The sequence below is a fragment of the Protomyctophum bolini genome (assembly GCF_963924005.1).
Source record: "Protomyctophum bolini genome assembly, chromosome: 9".
NCBI lineage: Eukaryota > Metazoa > Chordata > Actinopteri > Myctophiformes > Myctophidae > Protomyctophum > Protomyctophum bolini.
Genome location: NC_137870.1, coordinates 17,832,722 through 17,855,558, shown reverse-complemented (window position 1 = coordinate 17,855,558; position 22,837 = coordinate 17,832,722). Strand labels below are relative to the sequence as shown.

The 22,837-nt window shown below is 43.2% G+C and overlaps 1 protein-coding gene across 1 annotated transcript in view; it reads left to right on the top strand.

The window, feature by feature from the left end:
• LOC308321967 (nectin 1b-like) overlaps nucleotides 1–21,896 on the top strand; it is a 117,375-nt gene extending 95,479 nt beyond the window's left edge. Inside the window, exon 6 of the mRNA XM_080773110.1 lies at nucleotides 16,457–21,896. Within this exon, the coding sequence (XP_080629236.1) occupies nucleotides 16,457–16,968 (512 nt within the window). The 3' untranslated portion in view covers nucleotides 16,969–21,896. The remainder of the gene's footprint in view (nucleotides 1–16,456) is intronic.
• The last annotated feature ends 941 nt before the right edge of the window (nucleotides 21,897–22,837 follow it).

Sequence of the window (22,837 nt, the reverse complement as noted above, 5' to 3'; positions counted from 1 at the left end):
GGGTTAACTGGTCTATTATTGCATTGTTGGATGGCAGTCGGAGAAGAAAAAACAATGTCCTACATTTTCTCTTCAGGGCGCTCGATTTTTGCAAAGCGTCTCATATAAGCCCTCAGAAGCATTTCTGACCAATTCCTGTAATAACAAAAGGGAGGGGTGCCAGCCCAGACTAGTCCTCGCCAAGTGAGCCTGGTCTGTCCACAGCGCGGCTCGGTTGCATTTTGGAACCCGTCACAGACAGCCTCAAAAAACAGTCTGACCATTTGGAAAATGATCTGCATGTACATCAGTGGTTCCCAAACTTTATAATTTCAAGGACCACCAGATATTATTATGCATTATAGGCCACGGACCCCCATAGCTCTGAGAATGTGAAAATGGAACCGAATTATTCAGTTCTGTTTGCACACTATCAGAGTTATAGACCTGTGAGGGTTCATTTTGGTTGCTAACGTATCAATACTCACCAAGGACCCCTGGGATCCAGGACTGCACCTTGACAACTACCTGCAGTCGTCTGTACTGTAGTCTGGGAGAGTCATGGACTAGGTTAGGGTTAAAAAATATATATGGTTTATGGTTTTGCCGGAAAATATGTTGCCAATGCACTATTTGTAGAGTTTGTGCATTCTTCCTTTGGGGGAAAAAATGCTATTCGTTTTTCTTTCCTCCAGCCCCTGGACTCCATCCAGTAATTAATCAGAGAAAATCAGCTGAAAGGCTAAATTAAAAACCGTCAATTGAGGACAAATTTGTGTGCATTTTAATTTCTTATGCCGTAGAAACGGAAGCTATGCTTTAACCACTTTAACCCCGGCATCCTTACTGTGCGGAAAGCTTTCGCAGAAAGTAGCAGATCGGCTATTGTCAGCGAATGCTTTCCCCACATTAACAGAAAACAGAAAGTACAGTACCTCAGAGCCCTGAGGGACTCCGATCAACCATATGGGATTTTAAGTGGTTAAGTGTCTGCCAGACAGACTGCAACATCACAAGGTACAAACAAGCACCCTGTTTACTGGCATGCCCTTGTCCCTCTGAGAAGAGCACCCGCATATTATATTTCGTCTGTCGGGTGGAAACCTCATCATTTATGTCCCAATCCCCAAAAAGTTAGAATCTGGAGATAAGAGGTTTCTACCTGACAGCGATGATATTTTACAGTCGGATCACACAACTTAAGGCTAATGTGCGCGAATTCTCAATCGACCTCGACCATATCCCCTCTGCCTCCGGCTCCGCTGATGCTGTGAAATACAACCCCACCCCTATCTTCATTCGCTCCTGTCAGCACATATCCCTCACCGGTCGCTAACAGTGGTGTAGACAAAGTATTTAAAATACCATTGCTGTTGGGCAGATGTGACATGTATTTGAAATGGAGCTTAAGTGGTTAAAACATATATTTTTGTAAGTTTGAGTCCCAGCCTTCTTACTTAAGAAATGCTACTATCATAATGAGCATTAGTGAGGACCAGAAATTGTGGTGACGTGGTCCTATTTTACAGTACTCAAGCAAATGTACTTTGTTTCTGTACACCACAGCCACTGGTAAACTATACTGCACAAGCCACGTGCACCTGTGAAAAAGCCAAAAGGGATATTTATTTAGCTTATTTATTTTCACAGTTTAAAGCTGCCTCACATCCTCAAACATACTTTGTATTTGTGGCAGAAACAGCAGTTTTGTTTGTTTGTTTGTTTTTTGCGTGGGTGTTGAGGGGAATGTATAAGACAGCCAGAAGGTGAATGTGGGATATGTTTTTTATCTCCACTCTTCTTTTTCATGTGATTCATGCTTGCCCTGACATTGGCCTCAGCGCCACGATCCTTGCAGCACAGGTGAAGGACCCGCGTCGAGGCTTCATTAACTTCAAAGCGACGTCCGTGAGCCTCCCTTCCAGACAGCCTTTTTAGACAGGCCTGGCTGGCTGAGTCCCGGCTGATAAGAACACAAGTAGCGCTGGCTGGCTTTCAAGGCTGCAGCAGCAGGAATGCTAGCTAAGTGTTCTCTCCGCATAAAAGGGAAATGGTGGCCAAGCCAATATAACTGCAGAACATTTGTTCGATAGTTCACACACTACAAAGCACCTGCACACTACTTTTGCCTGATTCAGGAGACAAAAATAATCATTTATCCCATGTCTCTTGATAATAATAATAAAAAATGATCATGACATTTTACAGATGGTTGGATTTTGAGGAGAATTAGACGGCTCTGCGCCGGCATCAATGAATCACGCCGTTGCATAACCGTCAGTTTTTAGTTTTTTAGTTTTTCACAATCCATAATGATCCCAGTCGAGAGTGGGTAGCACGGGCAATTTATTAAGCTATTTACCAGAACAATGCTGCATATTACTTTTTAAAGTAAATTGATTTACCCAAAATGTGCCCCAGCTAGTTGTGTTATCTGCATAATTGTGGCACCGCAGCTGTCATGACTTTTTCCCCCTTTCCTTTATTTATTTATTTATTTATTTATTTATTTATTTATTTATTTATTTATTTATTTATTTATTTATTTATTTATTTAATTTTATTCACAGAGCAATATAACCTGCCAGTGACTTGCCAGTGCCTCAGGAAGATAAAATGCCCCTGACAACTTGTTTGTACCGTAGAAAAGCTATTTTCTCCCAGGAAACATCACTGACAGAACATTTAAAGCTGCTGCATTCTAATCCAGCCCCCTCCGTTTCCCCTCGGATGGATTTGGGTGGGTGTGGTGTGGTGGGGTGGAGGCGGAGGAGACTGGCTGCTTCCCCAGACAGGGGCACGGAGCACCTTGTTTCAATTAGTCGGCGGGGTAGTTGCGGAGATGGCATCGATCACATCGTCGGCAGCATACAGGGAGGGCTTAGACCGTCTTTTTTTCTTTTTCTCCCAAGGACACGTTATATGGAGATACAGTGTCACTTGTCACAATCTAATGAATCCTCTCTCCTGTTTTAATCAGTCGTCACTCTACTACTTTCATTATAAGCGTGATCTTTAGCTGCGTTTTTCTCGGAATGGAACCTCAGATTGAGGTGATTATACAGGATGTCAATGTTAGGAGCACAATAATATCCGCCATTACATTGCGGTTACCATATCAACGCTTCTGATGAAAGTGAAAGTATCCGTAATGGCCGATAACTGCTTCCGGTTCACCGGGGTGAATTTCGATGTGTTCAAAATAAAATGTCCCTGGCAGGGAATGGACTAGGACTGACCGCAACTGCGACAGGGAATTAGTTCAATCTGGATGACGGTACAAACGGACCCATACAGGTCTGCTCCGCTCTTTCCTCTGCATGTCACTAATCCACCATCCATTGAGAAATCTCCTGAGGTACAGTTGACATGCTGTCAGACTGAATCAATCAGCTAATTACCAGAGGGCCATTGGAGGCCATCTTAAAAACAAAAACCCCCAAAATATCAGTGACAATTAAATGGCGCTCAAATGAACGCTATTCTTTGGCAATTCATTTACCAAGCGTTTTTAACCACCTAATAGAATACCAGTCAACTGTTTATGTCATGTCTGAAAGGCCCGCAGCCCACAGTAAAAAGGCCTCTGATGATGTGGTTAACCCTCCGAGATCAAGACTCCTCTCATTAACCGAATCGGCTTTTCCGCTCGTCGTCACACTGCGCTTTTGTACTCTGAAGGAATCTCCACGCAGCGCCGTCTAAAGTTGCTTCCCAAGCCCGTCGTAACGCCTGATGAGTGATGGTTTTGTCAAAGACACAGCCTTGCAATTATGTCATTATCACCCCCTGAGAAAGAAGCCGGCATGGTTTTTATTTTGTTTTGGCCCCAGCGAGCCGCCTCCCCGGCGCAGGAAAAAGGAAATGTGACATGCATGGCAGCTGGGGAGGGACGTTGTCTTTGTACACAAGCGTTCAATGGGGAGTTAATTTTGCGTCTCGCTCTTTTATTGCATCTGATAATCTTTTCCCGCTTAATTAGATATTGATATTTGACAGCCGCTCGCCCCATGCGACAGAACTAACCTTTGTAAGATTGAGGCTGGGGAATTGAGGAGATGTTTCAAAGACGTTGCATGATTCCTCTAATTTAGACGATGAGGACAGTGGTGAAATAAAGTACTCAACCTCAGGGTAAATTCTCCTGGTCAAATATTACTCAACTTAATTTCAAAGTTGCTCAGTCAAAGTGCATAGATAAGTAGGCCTACAAACATACATTTTAATATCAATGCATTGCGTTATTTAATTAGATCAGATTAAAATTAGAATCAAATATCTATAGTGAAAATAGCAGATCTAAAGCTTCACAATATTTTGAAACGGGGAATAAGTTGTTAATACATGTAATACATACATTTTCCCTTCCTAGAAATAGTGCAGTCAAAAGTACAATATTTATATTTGAAATGTAGTTGCGTGAAATAAATAGCGAATATAAAAGTTGCAAAAGATCCTGCAAAGGTCCCTGCCACAAAATATGAGAGGAGGGTCCGCAATAGTAATCTAAATCTAAAAAAGTAACTGTAATTGTAGTGTGGTTTTAAAAAGAAAGTATATATAATATTTGACCTGCAATATTGACTAAGTATTGCACCTAGTCATTTCCTCCACTGGCCTAGCACCAAGCAATAAGCTCCGTAGCCTGTTAGCGTGCATGGGGGGGGGGGGGGGGGGTCTGCCATGTCTAACCTGGATGGAGTGACTATGTTCTCTTCAATTTAGCAAGAAGGCGTGAAGATGGATCCTTCTGTAAGCAAAGGCGAACCACCGCCGACATCTGTTCATGCTCGCCTGAACAAGCAATAGCTCGCTCTTCTGTGAGTTAAAAAAGGAAAACTCCTTGCACAAGGTAAAAATGAGATGAATAAAACATAGTGCCAGTCCCAATGAAAATATAAATAAATAACGGGCCTCCGTCGTGGCTTGAAAAGAAAATGCTTCAGCGGATCTGATATTGGAATTTAGTTGATTCCACCTGAAAAATGCTTGCACTCCGAGAAATCAAAAGCGAGACGGTGGCGGGTAGATGTTTCTATGTCTTTGCAGGCTAAGGTCAACTCTCTGGTGCTCTCACACACGGTGATTGGCAGACGGTGAGGGGCATAATCGGGTGACTCTCTGGCGAAGAATCCCATTTGTGCTAAATGCTTAAAAAAGACGAAAAAAAAGAAACGCTATCGGTATAAGCTGTGTGCTGACCCACAACAGCTTTTATTGTGTAGGGTGAATATAAGTCTTTAAGTAGCCTATATAATGTAGATTGCGTGGTGGAGAGGGGGGGGGGAGTCAGTGGAATTGGTTTTGTGGACGGAGTGGTGAGAGGATGCCTCCCTTTGTAGCATAAATGCGCATCATGTCCATATTGTGACGTATACAGTATGAATGACACAGAGGCTTTCTACGCCATGTACCCTGAGAGCCGGCACTTGCCACTTTGTGACGGAGATGTCAAAAAGGACGCCCATCTCCCCAGCAATGAAATGAGTTTGTCCTCGTCTGTCAAACACACACCCACATGTCACACTGGCTATACGCTCTAGTACACAGTGCGATCCCTTGCTTGCTCCCCCCCCCCCCCCCCCCCCCTTCCCACCTTGTTTTATTCAGACATCTAGAGGCCACACGTGTATGCGTTGTATATCATTACAGCCTCAAATGTGACATAACGCTGTCAGTGCTGGCTAGAACAGTGCACTCAAATGCTGCTAACATGCGCCGAGGTCTCTGTAGGTCCTCGGCGGGATGGTACTTCAATCCGTTGGTAGGGAACGCGACACTACTTGAGTGGATTTGGGTCCGTGACACGACACGCGTGCTGATGGAGCGTGATAGTATAGCCCTCCGTAAATCCTCACACACGCCCTACACCCACCCACGCGCTACTACACCCCCGCCGGGCCCACCCCCCGTGCCTCTCGACCGAGGAGCTGCCGCTGCCAACCTCCACGCCTCATTATCCAAATGAGACATTAGCATGAGCTTCTTCCCTTTGCACATGCACACACGCACACACGTGCACACCACAGGATGCTCATAAAGCCTTCTGTTGTGAAATGCAAGGGGAAGACGAGGAAGGGGTCCGCGCCATCGCTTTGCACGGTGCTGTGTAGCGTGGTACGGGGGTCTTTTTTTATAGTATTATTATTCAGGGTGCAGGGTTGTTGAGGGGAGGGGGAAGAGGAGGAAGCTGGAATGGAAAATGTCTCCCCAGTCACCAAGGTGCAGCATGTGAGAGCGTGGCGTTCCCTACTACAGTATACGCCACATCACTGTGATTTATTTATCTACGCATTTGTTTCTGCAACGCTTGCTGCTTTTTTTCACCCCCCCTTTCTCTCTCTCTCTCTCTCTCTCTCTCTCTCTCTCTCTCTCTCTCTCTCTCTCTCTCTCTCATATAGATATTTTTTTTTCTTATTTTTTGCACTCTCTCTTATCTCTCAGGAGAGAGATGCAGAGGAGAGTGATGCTGTGGAGATCTAGATGAAGGGGAGGGAGAGGAGGGGGTGGGTCGTTTGAGGCCCCTTCCTTCCACCCTGCTTAGCATCCCTGTCCAGTCCTATCCTCCTCCATACAGCCACCGCTCTCTCTCTCTCTCTCTCTCTCTCTCTCTCTCTCTCTCTCTCTCTCTCTCTCTTCCCCGAGAGCCTGGTGAAGTAGGTCAGATGCAGTCCCAGGGTCTGACCACTGGCTCCAGAGCTGCTGCTGATGTGGTGAATCACACTTTCTCTCTCACACTCTCTCTCTCTTTATCTCTCTCTCTCTCTCTCTCACTCACACACACACACACACACATCCACTCTATCTCTCTCTGCCCCAAAATAATAACAAGAGAGAAGGACAGTGGAGCGGTCTGCCGCTGGTAAATAGTGCTAGCCCTGCCCTTTCCTCTCCTGGCTGCATGGATGAACTGAAAACGAGGGCTTGGCCGTGCGTACAATGAGCTGTGCATCTGCTGACCTCATAACCCACATGCCTGCAGAGCGAGCCGCATTTAGCTGCACATCACGCGCGTCACAAAACGTCGACATCAACGCATTAACACCGTAATTGATATTTGAAGAGAAAGTGGGTCTCACAGAGGGCGAGCTGGCTTATGTAAATATTCAACATTTACTCTTTGAGTATTGCAAAAGAGAAAATCAACTGACCGGCAACGTCTCACGCTGCTATGACCGCAGGAGTCATCGTCGCATGCCGACGGCACTTTGGCCAGTAGTTAGGGATTACGGAGGTGGAGTGGCCGCTTGGGAATCGAAAGGTTCCCGGTTCGATCCCCGGCTCCTCCATGTGTCCTATATGAGGAAGACACTGAACCCCTAACTGCTCCCAATGAGCTGGCACCATGGTGCTATTGCATGGCTGCCTCTGCCGTCCGCATGTGAATGGGTGAAATTAATGCACATTGTACAGCTCTTTGGATAAGGTACTATGCACCATTTGCCACGGCACGCCTTACCACACACCCCGACGCGTCACGTCTCACCATGCCACGCCAATGTTGATCTCACCGAGTATTTGATGCCACTAAAATATTCAACACTGCTATCTGCATACGTCCCTGTATCTCCCATAGTATTTTGTTCCTGTTGCTGTTTGGAATATGAATTGGCATGCATGACATTTACAGTGGTACATATATTTGGCAGAAACCTCTCAGAGCTACAGGAAAGGAGCTTTATTCTCCTCCTGCAGCATCCTGTCCTCAGTGGTGGAAAGTAACTAAGTGCATTTACTCAAGTACTTAAGTGCAATGTTGAGGTACTAGTGGTTCCATTCTTTATACAATATACTGTACATTTCAGGCCAATGATGACTTTTTATTCCATTATAATTATTCGACAGATTCAGTTACTAGTAAACATTGCAGATCTGGACTATTCATACAAAACATAATAGGCTATAATGCCCTATATCTCATGCTGAATCCAAGGTGTTTTACTATTTTATTTGAAAATTGTGACATTTTAGTTCAGTAAAGAATCAGTATTTCTTCCACAACTGTCCTCAAGCAGCATCTTGTCACTGAGGAGCATTTATTTTCTGTGACAGCATTACGCCTCCATCACTGCACAAGGACTGGCAAACTGCAGTCGAGAGCAGCAATCAGATCTTTTCGAAACGCTGAATTAATGTGTTACCCCCCAATGCACCCTGCCCTCGTTCTCAGGCTTGTCAATTATTTTGTCTGACACGATCGCTCTTATCGTCTGTTATTTATTTATCTCTGTCCTCATCCGAGATCGATCCCTCCGGCCTCTTCTCATGGTTTCCCGTTTTCTTTTTTCTTTTGCTACTTGTTCCTTCGCATTGAGACTGTTTTGCAACAACCCCACCCTGTGCGTTTCTTTGAAAATCTTCACTCCTTTTTTCTCTCCGCCTAGCGTCTGTCACAACAACAGCTTGTTCAAGGGATTGCGCCAAGAGCTCAGGAATGTTTTGTACCCTGTCTGCCTTCTCCTATGCGTGTGCAGACAGGACTGTAGCACACCCAGGAGCACTGCCTGCAGGTTCAGCGTACCAAACTGTTTCTCTCTCTTTAAAGCGCCCCCTCTCTCCCCTCTCCCAGACTCTCCTATGCTAGCTTTGAACCTTCTCTGACAGCGGCACACCGCTCGCTCAGAGATATGAATCTGGCGCGTGACATTTCATTGTCATGGGAAATTTCTTAGGAGTGATGTGATGCTTCCCTCTGTATTCCTTGACGACTTGTGCGCGGTAAACACACAGAATTGCTCGTGCGGCATGAAGCCGGGAACAGGGAAACAACGTGGTGTTATTACAAACGCGTTCAGACGCTGTAAATCGCACGTTCAATCTCGTCAGGCGTGAGCGCCTCAAAATAGGAATTGATTAATGAAACACCAAAAAAGAGCATGGGGTTTAGATTCCTTGTGGCACCTTGCGTGATACATTACACGCAGAAATCCATCATGACTCTCGGATTGAATTATCGCTGTTCATATATGCACCTTCATCTTTGCACCTATCAATCTCAGTAGTACATTTTGGACTGTTTGGGTACTCAAGGTTACGCCACTATCTCCATACCTCCTGAGGCTTGTTAATAAATTAGATGCTTCCTTTTGTTGCCTGGAACAGTATCAGAGTTTTTGTAGTGGAGCCCTTTTTAATTTTGTATCTATCTCTTGGCAGGTGTTGCTGTGTACAGTATGAGTATGGTGCACCACCTCCCTCCCTCTGTACTGGCAAACCCCTACGCACTGCACGTGCTTCAGATGCGCTTTAGTATTAGTGTTTCTCTAATGGGATTAACGTGTAGCAAGGCTGATTTATATCCACATAGGAACATCCTAGGGCTGGGCAATTAACCAAAAAATATATACACTTATATTGAAAGCGATATCACCAATAACCGACTTAATCTAGTTATATATATATATATATATATATATTGATGGATGGATGGATGGAGTCGGATAGTTAAGATCAGAATCAACTAAATCGATTAGTCTGATTAATCACTTAACCCTGTATTATAATTTGTCATACGATGGTTGTGTACAATTATAACAAAAATAGCCAATTTACACTCAATGCAGTGTGAGCTTGTAGATCGTCATTTTTTTCCGATTAATGAACGATTATTATTATTATTATTGTTATTATAGAATTGTCCATTAATTGTAACCAACGCAAAAGGTTGAAATAATCCTGATATTAATTTAAAGTCATATCGCCCATGCAGCCACTAGAACATCCACAGTGCATCCATATGGTACACTTAGCTCTGGGGTCGCGCCCCTTAGATCCAGTGAAATGTTTTTATATTGTGCTATCTCCGCAAATTTTTCAAGGGGATTTTATACATTGCTTTTTAGGACGAGACCTTGCAGGATCAAAATAATAATAATTAAGGCATGTGCCGATGAGATATTTTAGGGATCCCAATCCACGCGTACAAAGGGCGTATGTATTACATATGATACAACAAACTGCAGACCAGACACATGTCACACATGTGTTATCATCTTTTGGCACAGAGACACAGTTCCATAAATAAATGTTGAGTATTGTTCCCAACTGCTTTCACCTTCTCCGAAGAGCAGCAATTTGAAGCCGGGCTCTCTTGGTGTCCTTTTCTGACACTTACCATTTACAAAGAGAGTGTTCCATTACTTATACAATTATGTTTTGTTGCACGCTCAAATCCAAGGCTGCACTAAAGCATCATAACTGCTTTTGGCAAATGTAGCCATTTTTCTGCCATCGATTGTTCTCGGCAACACAACCTTTAAGGCCTTGTGTTGTCTCTGTCTGTGTTGTTGTATAAACAGAGGCCCTGTGCATGCGCTATGTTCCAGAAGCTACGAATTGGCAAGTTTTGGGAGTATATTGTTCTTGCTTACCCAGAGTCAAATCAACGCATGAATGCCTTTGTTATGTTTGTGTCTTCACGGATGTCTATGTGATCAATAGTAGCTCCTCGTAGGGAAATAGACTTGTTAGCCTAAATAACAATTGTTGTAAACAAGACACTAACAATTACATAACAGTTTGGAACTTTGTATATATTTAAAAAATACACATATTAATTTGTATTCATCTGGCTGCTTGATATAATAGCAACAGTATGTAACTAAATTGCGACATATACCGGTAGTTGTTTATTTATTGTTATTATTGTTCTTTTTATATAAGGACATTAGGACAAAATGGTAAAATTCCACAGATACGGAACTGACTTTAACGAAGATAAATGTCTCGGAACACTTTTCCGTCACCATGTTGAATTATTAGGTGTCGGAACATTTTCCTGAACATTCATTACATGTGTTTTGTATCAGAGAATGTGATGGGTGACCCCCGCTCTAGTGGTGTCCAAAGGTGTCGTCACTCGATCCCACATAAAACAACGGAGCATTCCGTGCCTCCTTTGAAGGCTGACTTCTCACCGCCGCCCAGTAGCTTCAACAGTCCCCTGCATTTCAGTTTGCTGTTTTCACCTCTCAGCGGGGTGTCACATCAGTGTAGGCATTCCTGGCAAAGACTCCCAAATCAAAGCGAACATAAAGCTAGCCAATTAAAGACTGGGGGAGCTTTGAGAGTCCAGAGTCAGTCAGAGAGGGAGAGTCGGTGAAGGGAAGAGGAGAGGATTACGGGAGACTGTTTTCTCTTCCACTCCATTTCTCTCTCTCTCTTTCTCGACACACCACCAATCCTCTCCGTTTTCACCCGTCTTTGGGCTGGGTGGGTGGATGTGTTCGCAGGGAAGAGCTGACCTGGGCCTGGCTCTCTCATTCATGTGTGTAATGAAGGCCTGTGTCAGAATAATCCCATTAGAAGGCAAGATTAAAAACCTGAGCTGATATTTGAGACTGTGCCCGGGTGCTGCTTTAGAAATCGAAGAGCCCACTTTTACTGCTCGTCAGTGCTGAGGAGTGGATTTTATTTTTACCGTACAGAAGCGGGAGTGTGTGTGTGTGTGTGTGTGTGTCTGTGTTTGTGTGTGTGTGTGTGTGTGTGTGTGGGAGGGTGGGAGGGTGGAGGGGGGGTGACTATGGTAGGGAGGTCTCACTACTCTGGGATTGATAAAGTGCCATGCTAATTAAGGAAGAGGAAGGCTGCAGCTCCCCCAATCCCCATCCCTCCAGGCAAGAGGAAGTGTTCGCGTCCCACTCTGCCTGTAAGATTTATCATTCTCACTAAAGAGGCGGGCGTTCTAATTGAATATAATGACTTTGATTCGACAGTAAAGCGCAATAATTTGAAAATCATTTGCTGGCTTGTAAAATGAGATTTGTCTCTCTTTTGTCTTGGCTGATGATGATAGCATAAATGCTGCTAATGTGGTATCAAACAAAGCATTAGTTGCGCTGTCCTGTGCTGACTGGATTTGCCTGTAAGGGACGCGTGGTCGCGCGCGCACACGCGTGCAAAGAAAACTTCGGACAAGGGAACATACGATATTCGTCGAACAGCTGGTTTTGTTTCGGAGATAAATGATTGTTAAGTTATGACGACTCGCTCAGATGCTTTCTCATTTCACATTTATTTACTGTTAGAATAGGGAGAAACGGGCTGACGTCACTGGTAGGCTGCTCGCCCATAGATATTAAAAGATATAGATGCCTATGTAGATGGTTCATTGAAGCAACGTGTCTCCAATGAAGGCAGGAAGTCAAGCGGAAGTGCAGTGCCGAAGTCATGACAATACATTACAATACAAAACAAGACAAACAAACAAACAAACACAAACAACAAAGTTATTAATACATCAATACAACATCAGAGCCAGGGGGGATTACTAACAGGAAACATTAAAGAGTGAACACAAAGCAACAGGTCTCCGCAACTTTCTTAATTAGAAGTGCTGAAGGCACGCTGCGTCGCTGCCCAGGTGATGTCACTCATGTGATTCCTCCATGTCTCTCGCTGTCACTCAAGTGACTACTGGCCAATCACAGCGCGTCTTTTTATGTCACACACCCATTGAAGGCAAATGCTTTGCAAGGAATCTCGGGAAAATTGTGCTTTCAATTCTGACACGCGCCCCAGAGCCGGAAGATGCGTCTACGTTTAAATGTGCTCGCCTACCGCCACCATCTTGGATGTGTCTAAATACTCGTATAGTATCAAGTTGGCGCATAGTGCTAGTGCTCTTTCAGCAGTATATTTTGCTCTCTCTCTCTCTCTCTCTCTCTCAGTAATCTGTTACCTAGTTACCTTTTCCAAATACAATGCCGTTACTAGTTACATATTCAGTTAAAATAATCCATCTGACACATCATGTGCTGTTTCCTGAATGAGTGAGCTCTCTGAGCCTCTTTCTCTGTGTCACAGAGAAGTCGACAGTCTGCGAGCACAGTGGAATAGTAAGAGGGTGTCGACACGCTTTGATCTCTCTGCAAAGCGGGTGCCTATGACCTATAGTTCCAAACATTGGAACTATCCCATTGAGATAGAATGAGCACTTCCGCATTCCATTGTTACAATCGGAGTCAAAGATATAGTGTCGCCACTCTCATACTATTCCACCGTCCTGCCCCAGTGTTACACGGACATCAGTGACCCATTATGCTTTGCAGTCTGTGGTGATTGCATAATGATTATAATGTACAGGATTCAATAGGTCACCACTTTTGGTGTGACACAGCAGCCACACATGGCTCTTATTTCCATTCCGTTGTTGATCAGATGGTTTTTATTATTTTATAATAATAAACAACACGTTCACATAAGAATAATCCGTTCCCAACGCATCGCGACCGCATTATTTTAACGAGCCGCGTTTCTCACTCACACACACACACACACACACACACACACACACACACACACACACACAGCCCTGAAACATGACTGTCGCTCATGCCTTGTGATTCATGAAGTAGCCTAGTGAAAGTTGAAGTTGTGATTATATTATTATTATTATTATTATTATTATTTGTGTCAGTGGATCAACACTGAACAATGTATTGGTACGTCATCATTAAGTGTATTATAAACACTGAACAATGTATTGGTACGTCATCATTAAGTGTATTATAAGGCAGTCAATAGACAGGATGTCACCAACGGGGGGAAGAATACAACATCAATAAAGAACCGTGTGTCCACAATATGACAGACTGTCAAGCCAGTGGTCATTTATTCAGAAGCTCTGTGGTTTTGGACCCAGCTTATGTGGCAGCTCTGGATTGTGTGTGGAGGTTTTTTGAATTTGTTGGCCGGAATGGATGGGTTCATAATTTTCTATAATGATGTAGTATTAAGGCAGGAATGTTATTGTATTTAGACCCACAGATTTAACTCACCACGTTGACTGATGAATTTGAATATATATATATATATATATATATATATATATTTTTTTTTTAAGTGAACAAGTTCTAACTAGAATTCCTTATGTTGAATGTCTGATTAAAAAAGAGGAGGGGATTTGGTTTGTACTATGCACAGCAGATAGGATAATGCCTTTGTATTGATTGTCACCGCCAGTGGGTAGAGGCTAAGAGTAAGGCTTGTACTGTATGCTTTCATTTAAATTTCAGATTGTTCTGCTAAGCAGTAAGCTATTAATATGCTTAGATGATTTCTATTTATATTAGGCTCCCCTTCCACTTTATATTTTACTCATGATAGCTCTTCCGTTGCTCCAGACAGATTTAGAAATTGCGTGAGACAACAGTCTGGCAACGCGAGACTACCGTGACACTGATATGCACAGGAAGCTGCCTGAGAGATTGTTGCCTTGTTGCGTACATTTGTGTCAGTGGATCAACACTGTTTATTTGCCTGGGGGTGTGGAAAAAACTTTGATTTACCATGTGTAGTCCTAAAGAAATTACTAAAGAAATAAGTACATTTACTCAAGTACTATGTTTAAGTACAATTGTGGGGTAATTCAGCACTTTACTCGATTATGTAGGTAAAGTACGATGTTGTGAGCTCATTTTGCATTATTGCATTATTATTATTATTATTATTATCAGAGGTTCTATCGCTAGAACACGGCTGCGAACCTGGCTGGAAAATGGCCAGGTCATGCAGCGGATGACATCTCTATAGTAATGGGAGGGAACACATTAAATGTCATGCTTCCAAGGAAGCCCAGCCCATATGGACTTACAGGACACTTTTACTTTCATTTTACATAATGATGTCAATGAACCAACATGACAGTTCTAAAATGATGATCAAATGAATATCCAACTAAAAACACCCAAGCTTCATACATGGCAGATTACATAATTGAGCAGTTGAGACGACTAACAGTCCATAGTAATTATCCATAATGTATAAACAATGGATTAGGGGTCAGGACACATAGGCCTTTTCAGGGAGGGGTCAGAATAAATTATGGACTGGTATTCGTCTCAACTGCTCAATTATAATTATACAACATGTAAACAGGAGACCAGACATGAACCTGCACATTGTGGTATTGCTACTTTTTACTTAAAAAGTAACTTCTTCCATCACTGATGATGACTTTGATTTGCCGTTCCTCCCCTCAACTCTCCCCGTCATCTCCTTCACAGTACACACACTGCGATGCCTTTTGTTTCCACGTTGAACCCTCAGTGCCCGTCACTGAAGGCTCAACCCGTTGTGCTGTACGGGTTCTGACAAGCACATCTTCCTCAGTGCTGTGAGGGCTTTGATCACCTCTCAGAAAGATAATGGCATCCGTGTCTCTCGCATCTGCTTTCGAAACAGCTAACACAACTTTAGAATAGACGGGTATTAAGGGGGAAACATGTCTTTTTCTATAAGTGTCTGGTTTGTACAGAAGCGTGATCATTGTTTGTTGTTGTTGTTTTTTTAAAGTGCTCTGTGAGGGCTTGAGGAGACCGTTTAGAGTAGACGTACTGTAGGCCTACATGGTTTGCTTTTTAGACGGCACTACTGCTGCAGTGGTGTTTGAATCAGTGGTTCTCAAAGTGTGGGTCCGGCTTGTAGGGGTCATGTCCTCAACTAAATGATGATAGTTGGGAACCAAATGGAGCCTTATGGGTCTGTAGCTGGGTCTGAGTTAATGGGGGTCCGTGGCCTAACATGCATACCAAACTGGGGGTCCGTGAAATGAAAGAAGGTTTGAGAATCACTAGTTTGAATCATTCCAGTCATTCCGTCTGCTCCAGAGTGTAGCTCGTCATCCTCCTTTGTCGTTGTATTATACTTGTCGTACTGTACTTGGTGTGTGTGTGTGTGTGTGTGTGTGTGTGTGTGTGTGTGTGTGTGTGTGTGTGTGTGTGTGTGTGTGTGTGTGTGTGTGTGTGTGTGTGTGTGTGTGTGTGTGTGTGTGTGTGTGTGTGAGTGTGAGTGTGTCAGTGAGTGAGTGACTCACTATGCTTGCCGTATACAGCATACAACTCTGGTTTGCGTTGCATAGCCATCAGGGTATTTCGTGTGTCTGCCTGCCTGGCCTGCTGATAATCATCTCTGGCTGCATCTCTGCTGTTTTGATGTCAACTGCATCCACTGTAAACATGATTGAATCTCACACTATGCCCATGCTCTGCTCTACTAATACAACGCTGTATAATTATGTACTGTACACACAATGATACTGAAGAGGCTGTGTGGACGCTGCATTGCATTGCAGTTTGTTTGCGTTCTTCTATATTGCTGTTTTTGCTTTCCCGTCGATGGATATCAGGATGCATGTTCATGCGGCTTTTCATACTCTTTTTAGACAACATGTTCTATTTCTATTTCTGGCTTTGTTTATTTCATTCTTTACTTCTCTGAAAAGGCATGTGGTTCTACTGACGCTCAATGCTGTGGATTAAATGCTGGATTCGGGGGCAACCGTCGTGGGGTGGGCGTGGGGGTTGGTGGGTCCTTCCTTGTTGTCCCCTTTGCATGTTCCTTCCCTTGTCTCGTTCCCTCATCGTCTCGTCTCGTCCGTCCCCCCCTCGTCCCCCGTCCCCCGTCAAGAGCACTTGCACCTCCTACCTTCCCCAGAGCACTGACACACTCCCTTCCATCTTGTCTTTTCCTTACCCAGAATTCCCTAACAACCTGTCACCCGGGGGCCACGAGATCCCGCAGGAGCAGCACAACCCGGGCGCCGCCATCGGGGGCGCCGTGGGGGGCGTGGTCCTGCTGGCGATCGCCGCCATCCTCCTTTTCGTGTTCCTGCGGCGCCGCCAGCGCACCTTCAAGGGCGACTACAGTACCAAGAAGCACGTGTTTGGCAACGGCTACAGCAAGGCGGGTGGCCTGCCGGCCCACCCGCCCATGCCCAAGAACCTGCAGTACCCGGACGACTCCGACGACGAGAAGAAGCCGGCTCAGATCGGCGGCGGAGGGCCCGGCGCCTTCGAGGCCAGCGAGCGCGACTTCGACGGCGACGCCGAGGACCTGAAGCGGCCCTATTTCACCGTGGACGAGGGCGAGAGCCGGGAGTACGACGAGCGGACGCTCGCCTTCCAGTACGACCCTGAGCCCGAGATCGCCGACGACATGATCTCTCAGACCGACGGCTCCGTTATTTCTAAGAAAGAGTGGTACGTGTAGCCCGGCGGCGTGTGCAGCGAATGGCCAAAACCGAGAGCTCTGTTCCCTACCGACGACCGGCACCTGCTACCACCCGGCACCACCCACCCCCACCCCACCACTGTCCCACATCCTTACTGTCTGTTTGCATCCCTCCCACAGTGCCATCTAGGGCTGGGCAATATATCGATATTCTATCGATACTGTGATATGAGACTAGATATGATCTAGGATTTTGGATATTGTATCGTGATTACTTCTATCATAATATAAGTGTTGTCTTTTTCCTGGTTTCAATCGCTTATGCTTAAGCACTTAAGCACTTAATCACTGAAACAGCAGATCTACAACTTGTAGATCATCTATTTTAGCTATTTAAAAAAATAAAGAAAAGAAAACTCGTATATATCGTCACAAATACGATATTATCGTAACAATATTGATATAGAGAGATACTTGGTCAAAATGTTTGTGATATTTGAATCTGCCCATAACGCCCAGCCCTACCTGTCGGTCACCCATCCCCAACACTTCCCTTGACACCCCCACCCCACACATCACAGCATCAGAGGATGATGCGTCACTTTAACGTACAAGCACCATCGACGTGTCAACTATTAGTGAGATAAAACTGAGATTCCTTTCACAGGAATGTGAACGATACAGGAAAAAGGATATGTGATTGGACTTGCAATTGGCCAGTCGCCATTGGCTCACGCCAGAGAGGTGGTTTTGTCAATTTAAATATTGGTGTATTATTCTTTTATTTTATTTTTTGTGTAAATATATATATTTTTTTCATGTTATAAATGTATTTAGTGTATACAGAAAAAAAGAGAAAAAAAGGACTGCGGGATGAGGTATTGCCGTGCACATTTGTTTTAAAGTCCTACACTGGATGTACGATTTCTTTTTTGTTTTTTTGTTTTAGTTTTACCATTGCCTTTTTGATGTTGTTTTTTTTAATATATATATATTATGGCCTTTTTGTATGATTTCAAGGTGAGCTGATAATTGAGAGAATGAAATGTCTTAATTGCCGAGGGACTCATTAAGTGTTCATAAATATGTGGTCTATTGTTTCAGAGGGGGAGGAATTAAATATGATGTTTTCCATAGACACATCATCATCATCATCTCCTACCATTTATGGTTCTCCACTTTTCATTGGTGGGCTTAGCAGTACAAACAAAAATGATGAATGATTTTGTACATTTGCAGCATTAGTAATATAGCTGTTTTCCAGAAACATGCTTAGTGTTTATCGATGCCTGCAATGAGTTTCATGGATACATTGTTATTTTAACTGGAAATAAATTTGGCATGCCCTTACAACATTGTACACACTCACATGCACACTCACACACAACAATGGCTGATTTATTCTATACAACAAAGTATAAATCGCACTTAATGATGCTCTGAAATGTCACGTTTGTCGCTTGACTTGAAAAGGTGTACCTGTGTAATTGAGCTAAAAATTTGACCACTGTAATGAGATGTCTATTTTTGTGTCCAGCTGTTACTGTCCAGATGTTTTACTCTACCCCCCCACCCACTTGTAAAGCAAGTCGGCGTCAGACAAAAGTGACTTGGTGGTGGTGGTGGTGGTGGAGGGTTCTGAAGTAGTGTTTCGTTATGTGACCTTGTATGATAGGAATTGACCCTATAAGGTACTCCATACACCACCAGGAGAGGAGGGGAATGTCAAGTGATGCTTCGTACATTTGTGTCTGCGCAGCAGAGTGAACTCTTCGTCTAAAGGGAACTTGACCAATTTTAGCCGTGACTATCATGAAATACAATAAGTCACCTGCTGCTTTCCTCTGTTTTTTTTGTTTTGTAATGGCTTAACTGATATAATTTCAACTGCTCCTTGTGGATTTTAAACGGGAATAAACAGGAGTCTTTGCCATAAACGTTGGCAGTGGTTATCAACCAGTGGGTACGCGATAACATCGTCAGAAGGCATTTATCGAAACCTGGATGTATGAAATCACAGCAGCCAATGAATGACCTTGTGGATTGTGGACTTACTTCTCTCCTCAGTGCTGAGGTCCAGCAGAAAATTGCTGAAAAAAAGAATATATGGAAAACAAAAAAATGCATCGCTTACAGTAACAAGTTAAATGTAAAACAATCGTGGGATAAAATAGAAGCAAAGGAAAAATCGGAGGATTTCAAATGACATCGGACTGGTTCTGAACAATATAAATACTGTATTAAGCCTTATTTTTATGCATGGTTTTGCGTGGAAAGTATATTTCTTTCTGTATGGAGCAAGTGCATCTGTTTACCCCCCATTTCGGAGCTCAACAGATGCCACGCTGGCTGTGTTTTGATTGTGACGGGGGAAAACCTACTTTTGATTTTTGTGTGCTTACGGGCAGTTACCCAAACGAGAAGAAAAAAAATAATGCAGAGATGACATCTGCAGATGGGAGGGCTCCGCCATGCTTGTCTATTGCAGTAGTTCTCAACCTGTGAGTCAGGAGCCCCAGGGGAGGTAACCACATGATTTGGGGGGGGGTGTCCCAGATTACAGCATTAAACGTAATCAACAAACTATATTATAAAAGCTGGTCAAACTTTTACCAAATTGTCAAATAATATAAGAAAGAGGCAACATTTTTGAAAATAGATTTACATTCTCACAATGCCGCGCCTGGAGCTTGTATATCTGCCATTATAGTATTTTTCTGTTGAGGCGTCTAAATCGAATGCCTCAACTCCTACATGCCATCAGGGTAGCCGCTCCCCGGTTCAAATATGATTGTTTTGGGGAATCACGGTCTGAAAAGGTTGAGAACCACTGGTTATCATTAAGTCATCCGATGGGCATGTCGACTGTAGACTGTAACCTCAAAATTATGTGATATTATACACCTCAAAAGAACTATGATGACGTGGCAATTATAATTGTCTTTTCATTTTTTTTTTCCTTCTTACTTTTCATGTCAAAAAGTAAATAATGTGGGAATGGCATAGCTGGCTCATATAAGAGGAAGTTGTTTCAGAAGCTGATGGCAAAGTCTTGATTTGTACTTGGAAATTGCGTGTCAGTGTCGCACCAGAAATAGCACCATCTACAGTACTCATCCTAGCTGCAACCAGATATAAATCAATGTCAAGTGGCAGTAAGTGACAAGGGTGACTATAAATTAACCACTTGAACCCTATCGTTCCTACTCTGGGGGCGAACATTCATCAAAATAGCCGATGTATGAGATAACAGCATGTCACACACGACACGTTGTGGGCTTGTAGTTTGGCTATTTTCAGCGAAAATGATTTGTTGTTGAGGGAAGCGCTAGAATATCTATTATAGAGCCCTGGGGGAACTCCGGTCAAACTTACTGTAAGTACAGGGTTTGAGTGGTTTTTAGGGGTTGTGTAGTATGTTTAGATTGTTGTTTGTCTGCTTAGCTCAGATAATGTGGTCTTAACCTTTCAAGTCAGTGTGACATGTACATCCCTGGAGAGACAGGCCTTCAGTATGTGAAACTTTATTTTTATTTTTTTGTTTTTCATTTCTAGCATTCAGTGCCTATCTAAACCCAAGAGACGTGTAAAAAAGAGAAATAATGCTGCTCTGTCATCCGAATCATTCATGTCAGAATACGATACTTAACTGTCTTTTATTAGATTCAATCAATGGATATTGTTTAGCTACAATGGATTCAGATGGTGTAGCTGTAGGTGGTAGCGTTATTTCATCAAGGTTCACATTTTTCCAATGTGTCGATCAATCTCTTCAATCGTTGCAATCAGCTTGTTATTCTAAATAATTGTGTAGAGAAATGGTGATTGATAGCTTAACAGTTAAAAAGGAACCGAATGCCAAATTAGATCAGTGGCAACGAACAAAATTTGGTTACAAATCACTGACTTTTGTAAAGCACAATGAAGTCTGATTAATCAAATGACTGGATATGTAATTTATATGGTAAATGTATCTTTTTGGCAGCGAGGCCAGCCTCGCTCCTAGCACAACGTTGATGTTATTGGCTTCATTTGGGAGAAAATCTTAACGTTAGATTCTCTGTGTCGTTTATGAAACCACTGCCATTATTGTTTCCCCAAACACCTCCTAGATCAGTCATTCTCTAGAAACCTTTAGGATATCATGTCGTCGTCATCGTCCCCCCCCCCCCATGCATTAGGCCACTGACCCACATTTGATCCTTTTTGGGACCAATCTACATTGTAAAAAACATTGTTCATTTTACTCTGAGAGCGTGCAAATGCTTCCATTTGGTTCCATTTATACACTCTCAGAGATACAGACCTGTAATGGTCCATTTGGTCCCACAACCCAATATTGAGAACCGGCGTCATAGCTCAAAATATCTGGCATCCCCCCGCCCCTCCCCGAGTTTTTGGTCTCCATTCTGTTTACCAGTGGATGTAAAACGTTGTGTCCATGTCGTCAGGGTGATCTATGAGTTTATATTTTATAATAACTGACTGTACATTCATTCCATCCTAATCTACTTTTTTGTATTCCGTGCATTCACTCCAGAGTTCAACATTCCACTGTAAATAATGTATATATCGCTGAGATTATAGTCAGGTTTTATTTAGAGACAACTGCATAGGGACCCTAGTCATGTAAAAATATAACTATTTTGACAGCAAAAGAATAATTATACAGATTCAACTCTAATAATAAGTCACAATGTCAATGATAGGCTTATTTCCAAATTCCCACCTAAGATGCCAGTCCAGTTTTTATTTTATTTTTAAATGCCAACAATGGCTTCTCAGTCATATAGGGGGTGACGCCCCGAGAGAAAAGCAAATGGCAGAACTTGTCCGTGTGCAGCCATGTGAATGTATTTCTGAGGGTGTTACAAATATGAGGGGAAAAAAAAACAAATCTTGTTGAATTGTGATGACCCAGTGAAGTAACTTGTATATGTTTTAAACATTAAATGATTTCAATAGTCGACCATGCTCTGTCCCAACTTACTGAATTGGTTAGACGTGTGTACTGTGCAGTATGTGATTTAAGGTATACAGTAAGTGATATTTTTGTTAAATTAAAGGGACATTTCAAAACACATTTGGGGTCATTTTAACACCTACTCAGCCCCACTCCAGACTCCAGTTTTTAAGTTGCTTGATTCAGTATTGTTTTTCGTTCCTATTAAATAAATCCTTTATAACTACAAAATAAATGTATTCGCAATTTGCGACTAAATTGCGAATTGTGGAAATTGCGGAAATGGTAATTGCGGAAATTGCGGAAATGTTAATTGCAGAAATTGCGGAAATGGAAATTGCGGAAATTGCGGAATTGCAGAAATGGTGGAAATGGAAATTGCGGAAATGGTAATTGCGGAAATTGCGAAATTGCGGAAATGGTAATTGCGGAATTGCGGAAATGGTGGAAATGGAAATTGCGGAAATGGAAATTGCGGAAATTGCCGAAATGGTAATTGCGGAAATGGCTCTGGTCTCAGCTACCGCGGTGGATATTTTGACAATCCGTTTTAAATTTTTTTGGAATGTTGCCACTACTGTTGGAGCAGCCATAAACTACACAGGTTCATCCCGATGTTCTGGGCATCTTTGTAATGTGTTAGTAAAAAGCAGGTAAAAGAGTAACGTTTTAGGGCAGGCAGACTAACATCAGTCACTCTACCGTTCACTGTAGTAGAAGAGATGCGCCTGCAGGGTTAAAACCCCGCAGCTATGTCGAGTCCGCCTACAGGAAATACGTAGGCCTAAGCTGCAACCATGAGACCCGTTTCTGAATTCGTCTATATATATTACCTGAGAATATTGTGCGTGCGTGTGTGTGTGTGCGTGTGCGTGCCAACAGATCAACAGGTCATGACATGTAGACCTGTAAGCGATCATTTGGTGCCTATCAGTCATGTAGCTG